General features: G+C 44.7%; 2 protein-coding genes across 2 annotated transcripts; both read right to left on the reverse strand.

Annotated features, from left to right (window-relative positions):
* Positions 1-1,520: 1,520 nt before the first annotated feature.
* On the reverse strand, positions 1,521-5,159 carry LOC131889985 (uncharacterized). The gene is made up of 2 exons (XM_059239225.1): positions 5,017-5,159; positions 1,521-4,665 (listed from the first exon to the last, which is right to left on the reverse strand). Coding segments are annotated over exons 1-2 (2,571 nt in total). The 5' UTR covers positions 5,018-5,159; the 3' UTR covers positions 1,521-2,095.
* Positions 5,081-6,338, reverse strand: LOC131889986 (zinc finger protein 14-like; the record flags this gene model as incomplete). The annotated part of the gene is given in 1 exon segment (XM_059239227.1): positions 5,081-6,338. A coding segment is annotated over 1 exon segment (946 nt), but the record flags the coding sequence as incomplete, so codon positions are not given.

Here is a 6,338-nt window from a genome sequence, read left to right on the forward strand (position 1 = left end):
CTCCAGGTTTCAAATTTCCAAAAATGCTGGAGACATGTTGTCCCCATAGGACTGATACTATTGAAGTAGTTAAACTTTTTTACAGGAAAACGATTTCCCTATCCTGCATTTCCATTGGCTTTAGCACAACAATACTTGCACTCTTGGCAATGTTCATTTGGCTTAGCAAATACACGGTACCAATGTTCATTAGTGTAACGTGCTGGTAGGAAATTTTCAAATTTTAGGATTGTTTGAAACAAAATATTACCGGCATTTTCTTAAGTATGTTCTTGATGAGACAGAAATATAGGTTCATTCAAAATTATATTTTTCACAACAAACTTCCTGAATAGCCCTAATTCAAGGGTCTAGCTAGATCTCACCAATTTCTAATTCGTGTTTGAATCAGATACCTATGCCTTAGATCAATTGATAGCTAAATGAAATAAGAGTTTTGCCTCGAAAACAATGTTCGATGTTGCAGGTGATGTCCTTGCAATGTCAGAAGCCAAAACCAAGGGGCCTGTTGAAGTTCGAGAGAGAGCGAGGGATGTGGTTTAAACCTTTCGGTGTCCTCCCATGAACCATTAATGAGTAAAGAACTTCATGCTAGAACGGCGAATCCCTTGCCCAAACAGATCTCTCTCTGCCCGTTTTGTCGTATGCAAACTTTGTGAAAAAGAAGTTTAAGGCTCTGATCTTGAATATTTCATGTGAAGCCGAGGACGAACGTATCCTCAGTGACGTTGTAGTCACATTCTCATCACGCTCACTTTTGCCTCAAGAAGCACCGCGACCCTTTGGCTTCTTGCCTCTGTATCTCTGAATTCATTTGAGCTATCAACAAGATTTCAAAACTGAAATGCTGTTTTGGTTGGTCTACACCGCGTTGAATTTCAAATGTTTGGGCGAAAAATGAGTCTAAATGTCGTCGATCCACAATCTAGCCGCTCAAAATGTTCATGACCTCCGCTCCTGAAGTCAAAAGTGAATCGATTAACCTCTATAAATATCAGCTTGAGCGGGTCCTCCTTTCACCTGGAACTGCGCCATCGTAATCTTGGCAGTGGTCAAAAAAGTTCCAACTTTGGCAAGGCCTAGCTAGGCAAACAGAGGTCTTTGGTGAATGAGAGTAACATCCCCTGAGAGGAAATTCTGTTGCTGGTATTATTTCGTCTCTTTGTTACCGCTTAAACTTTATACATTTGGTGAGCCAACGAATTTAATTTGGCGCACCAGGTTAGCCCTTGAATGTAGGGTGGATATGGAATACTTGCCAAAAATTTATCGAAATCTGACTTGAAAGATGCAACCAGGTCAACGGCTACTTCCTATACGGATATTAGGGGGAAGTAAAGGCATGAAGAATAGGATTGGGCGTTTAACATGGATAACCTTCATGCTCATACAGTACATCAAACTTGTTCAGAACATTTTTGGCGGTGTAGAATATACTCTAATGCGACATTTTGTCATCTTTCAACTAATTGTATTCTGCATACACTGGTACAAGGACAAAAGAACGAATGAAACTTAGGTCAATGCGAATGATGGATTTATTCTCAATCCAAACGCTCTGTTAAATCATATTCTGTAAGTTGGGGAATACACATTGAACAGCATGATCGCAGCTCACGCAACATGAACATTATAATCGTAAAATGGAGCTGGTGGTATGGATACATGTACTGAGAGTATTATAAATAATTCCTACCTACAATACTCTCGTACTAGCACACCTGCCGAAGAGAGTCATTTCATCAGAAGTGAGATTGTCTTTCAAAGAAGTCCCAAGTTTCTATTTTCTTTGTGTTCTAAAACATACTCCCGTAAGTTTCTTCCCGCCCAATTTGTTTTGCTCAAAAACCTTTCCTATTTGATGTCGGTGCTTTTAGCGGCCATGTTGTCACTCTCATGTATGTAATGTATAAATGCCAGGTTCGACAATCACTCTTTTGCTGACATGGCATCTCTTTTATGAAAATATTCACATTTCTATTGATTTTGGAGAAGACAACCTGAAATACTTTTGCTTTTGGCTGCCAATCACTATGCCCTAGGATTTACTTGACCTCCTGCCCCATACTCAAGTCCCACTACCAGCTCAATCAGTCTACTCCAAATCCACTTTTGGAATATTGAAATGATGATCCCCAAGACGGTTGACCTCGTTCATCGCATCATTCATCCTCAAGGCGTTCAAACGGGCGGTCTCAGATAAGTGGACCTCATTCAGGCGAAGAGCCTCGTTGAGTCGGAAGGCATTGAGGCGAGCCGCTTCCATTTGTTGCTGGTGTTGTTGCTGTTGCTGATGGTGGTGTAATTGGTGTTGATTTTCATGGTGCTGGTGTTGTTGTTGTTGTTGGTGCTGTTGTTGCTGATCCTCCATGTGCATCTGAGTGAGGCGCTCCATTTGCATTTGCGCCTCGAGCAATCCTGGATGCGCGGAGGCGTGCGATACCGTTGGCTCTAAGGCATTACTCGCGTTGGGCATCGAAATGGGGATTTGGGGGATATGAGGATGGAGATTTGGATTATGATGATGTTGGTTGGGCAACTGAGGGATAGACAACATGGCTTTGGACTCCTCTAAGGGATGCGAAGGTATAAGTTCCGATTCTTCGTCATTGGAGCCTCCACCACCTCCTTCTTTATCACCAACGTTCATGGTGGCTCCAAAGCACTTATTGCTGATGTAGGTCGCCATCTCATCCTTATCCTTATCCCTCCACTTATCCGGGTGATATCGACGCAAGTGCTTACGTCGGGAATCCCGATCTCGATAAGTCTTGTCACAAAATGGACACGGATGGGTTTGCGGGGTTCGATGCTTGATGGTTACATGATGGGAGAGCTTGAACTCGCTGTAGAAGCTCATGGCACAATGGTCACAAATGTATTTGAGCTCCTTGATGTGGTTCTCTTCGTTGTGAAACTTGAGGAGTCGCTCGTTGAAGAACTTCTTGTTGCAGTCCTTGCACTCGAACTTGAGGAGATCTGGACGGTGATTCATGAGTATATGACGTTCCATGCTGGCAAAAAGGAGCTTCTTGTCGCAATGCGGGCACTGTTGGCGAATGTGTCGTGAGACGTAATGTCCGCGGACACGGGTCAATTTGGGATTGCGATAATCGCACTTGGGACATTTCGTGGGATCTTCCTTGTTGGGTTCAAACTCGATCTCTTCATAGCCCGGTCTTCGTCGGCGTCGGTTTTTGATCTTGAGGGGCTTGATCTCTCGCAATTTCTTCATGTTGCATCCGGCCAGATGCGATTCCATTTTCTTGGCATCTCGTATGACGATCTTGCAGTAAGGACAGAGCTTGTAGATGTGCTTTTCCCGATGGCGCTCCAACACGATCTCGGATGTGAAGCTCTCATCGCAGTCCGTGCATTGGAAGGGCAGTTTCACACCGTGGTAGTTGAAGCAATGCTTGCTCATCTCAGTCACGAGAACAGACACGCCACAATGAGCACAGAGTTCCCACTTGTTCATCTGTGCATAGGCTTTGTTGTAGTTGATATTCTCCTTGCTTTGGGACCCATCATCCGAGTTCTCGGCTCCACTCGACGAGTCTTTGGGCTCGGGCTTTGGTGGGGGATCAAACACCTCCTCGTCACGTTTGGGTCTTCCACGCCCACGGGGTGTGCCATCACGGTTACGCTTGGCTTTGGTGCGTTGGTACCAATCGCGATTGCGTCCAAAATGGAATCGATAGATGTGCTGACGCGTGGTATTATTGTTCTTGCTCTTGTAGTCACACCCTTGGACGTTGCAAGGAAACATCCCGTTGGCATCTTGCTTTAAATTGTACTTTTGTCGGGTGTATTGATCCGAAGGAAGGGGTGGGGCTCGACCTGGTTTTCTGCCGGCAGAACGGCCCGATTTCATCGGACTCCATGCATCATCCTCGTCTTCGTCATCGTCGTCATCGCTGTATTCATCATCATCATCATCGTCGTCTTCCTCCTCACCGTCATTTTCCTCGTCGTCGTCATCGTCTTCCTGAACAACGTCCTCTCGGTCGTCTTTTCTTCGGACGTGTTCATCTTTTTTAGGGTCGAAATCTGGATCATTATCGTCGTCTATGGCGGTGTCCTTAGGTTCGCCTTTCACATCAGGCGTGGCATTTTCGACCTGCTCACTATTGGAATTGCTTTCCTTCTTCTCTCGTTCTTGATCCTCTTCCACTTTTACGCAAACGAAGGAGCTAGCTGTCAAACTGACGGATTCTTGTTTCTTGCGAAGTTTTTCGGCCTTAGGATCTAATGAAGGTGGACGCCCGCGTTTCTTAGTGGGAAATCCTCGCTTGGGACGAGGTTCGAGAGGTACCTCTTGTCGCCAAAGACTCTCGACAGCCTCTAAGCTACTCAGAACTTGTTCCTCGTTGTCCTCACATCCGTATAAGACTTTAAGGAAGTCCGTGATTGCTGCATGTGAGTAATCAGGCAAATGCAATTGAAGGATCTTATCACAGAGGTAGACGGGTTCGTCTAAGAGACACTCCTTTAGAAATGGACTGAAGGCGGCCAAAACCACTTTGTGGGCTCTGATGCCTTGGTCGCCATCTTTGGGAATGAGGAGCAAATCCGAAGAAATCTCGCAACCGAGCAGGGACGAAAAATCGACGGGTCCTAACAGTTTGGGCACCAGGCCTTTTGGAACCACGGTCGTTTTCATCACTGAGGAAGAGAATGAGAACAACTGACATCCAGAGGATCAAACTTAAATTCATCGCGTAATATCGAAATGTAACGGAAACCTGAATACGGACTGAGGGTATCTTTGTCTTGGGTTTTACGGCCTTTATGTGAACATGTTCAACCTTATTTTTTTGTCACATGGTTTCCCATCGGCTTTTGTGACCACTTTTCAAGCGTATTAGTTATTAGCATGCAGCTGAGTTTGTAGTTGAGTTGAATGTAATTCAGAAGGTTTTGAAATTCATCGGAAGTGTTATTTCAATTTCATAGTCATTTAGTCTTCCACAAATAAAGAGCAAACCAATCGTGCTTTGAATTTGTTTTTCTTACTTTTGATGATCCACCGATCAGGACGGGCCTGTCATGGCATGTTTCGAGGGGATTAAAGACGAGATCTGCAACAGATATAAGTCAATATGATTAGTTGACTGGTTTGATAACAATGAAATTAAGGCAGTGTTTATCATATTTTATTGAGAACCTCATCATCGAGCGTGAAAGTCTAGGTTCCAACTTCATCACAAAGCGAGCACCTTAACCAGATCGTATTGAAGTAAACCTACAACAATAAAACCAGACATTCCCAAAAGGAATCTCCGACTGCCATCAAAGCCTAGAGGGTAATAATATCACACCAACTAAAAAAAAAACCCAGCGAATGCATGTACTTGAACACTCGAGAAGATTCGATCTGAACAACACCTATTCACATGGTAATGGTGTATGTGGTGGTGACATAATTCGGGTCATCGAGTTCGGGTTGAATGTGAACCAGTTGCATTTCTTGGACTTGATGCTCTGAGATGGGCGTGGAGACAGTATGGGGATGGACGGGAAATTCATGGATGACTGGCTGCTCTTGAACCACAATCTGGTGCGTCATGCCTTCAGCGGGCACTATGTACTCTGTGTGTGACTCGTGACCCTTCGCTAAAAGCTGTTGTTGCTGCTGCTGTTGTTGTCGAAGATCTTCTTGGATCTTTTGATCTTGAATGGCCTTTTGCTCCAGCTCCAAAATCTTCTTTCCATCCGGATCATGGAGTACACCTTGAACCATGGGTAAAGGTATGATCGAGGCATGACTGGCATCTTTCACGTTGTCTATAGCAATTCCGTGGACCTTTTGAAAATGCTTCTTCAGCGATTCCTTGTTCATGTAGGTCTTCTCGCAATACTTGCATGGGAAATGCCGGTTCTTGTGGTCTTTGATCTTATGTCGACTCAAACGGTTCTGACTGACAAAACTCATATCACATTCCACACAATGGAACTTGTACTCTTTAATATGTTCCTCGTCTCGGTGATTTATGAGATATGATTCCATCCAGAACTTATTGCCGCAAAATTCGCACTCGAAATCCAACTCCTTGGTGTGATGGACGGCAATATGTTGGTCGATGTAGTTGAAGGAATACATCTTCCCACAATGCTCGCACTCACGGTACTCGTGTTTACTAATCCAATGCTGCTTCAACAGTATTGGATCGGGACTTCTGAAAGCGCACCGGGCGCATTTGTCCGGATCCAAGAAATCGGTTTGAACCTTGACATTGGACAGATCCACTTCCTGGAGTTTTTTCTTCTTCCTCTGCTGCATCTGCGCCGCCGACGCATTGGGGCGTCGCTTGGAGGGCCGACCTCGTTTCTCACAA

Source organism: Tigriopus californicus, chromosome 11, assembly GCF_007210705.1.
Source record: "Tigriopus californicus strain San Diego chromosome 11, Tcal_SD_v2.1, whole genome shotgun sequence".
In the NCBI taxonomy this organism is placed as follows: Eukaryota; Metazoa; Arthropoda; class Copepoda; order Harpacticoida; family Harpacticidae; genus Tigriopus; species Tigriopus californicus.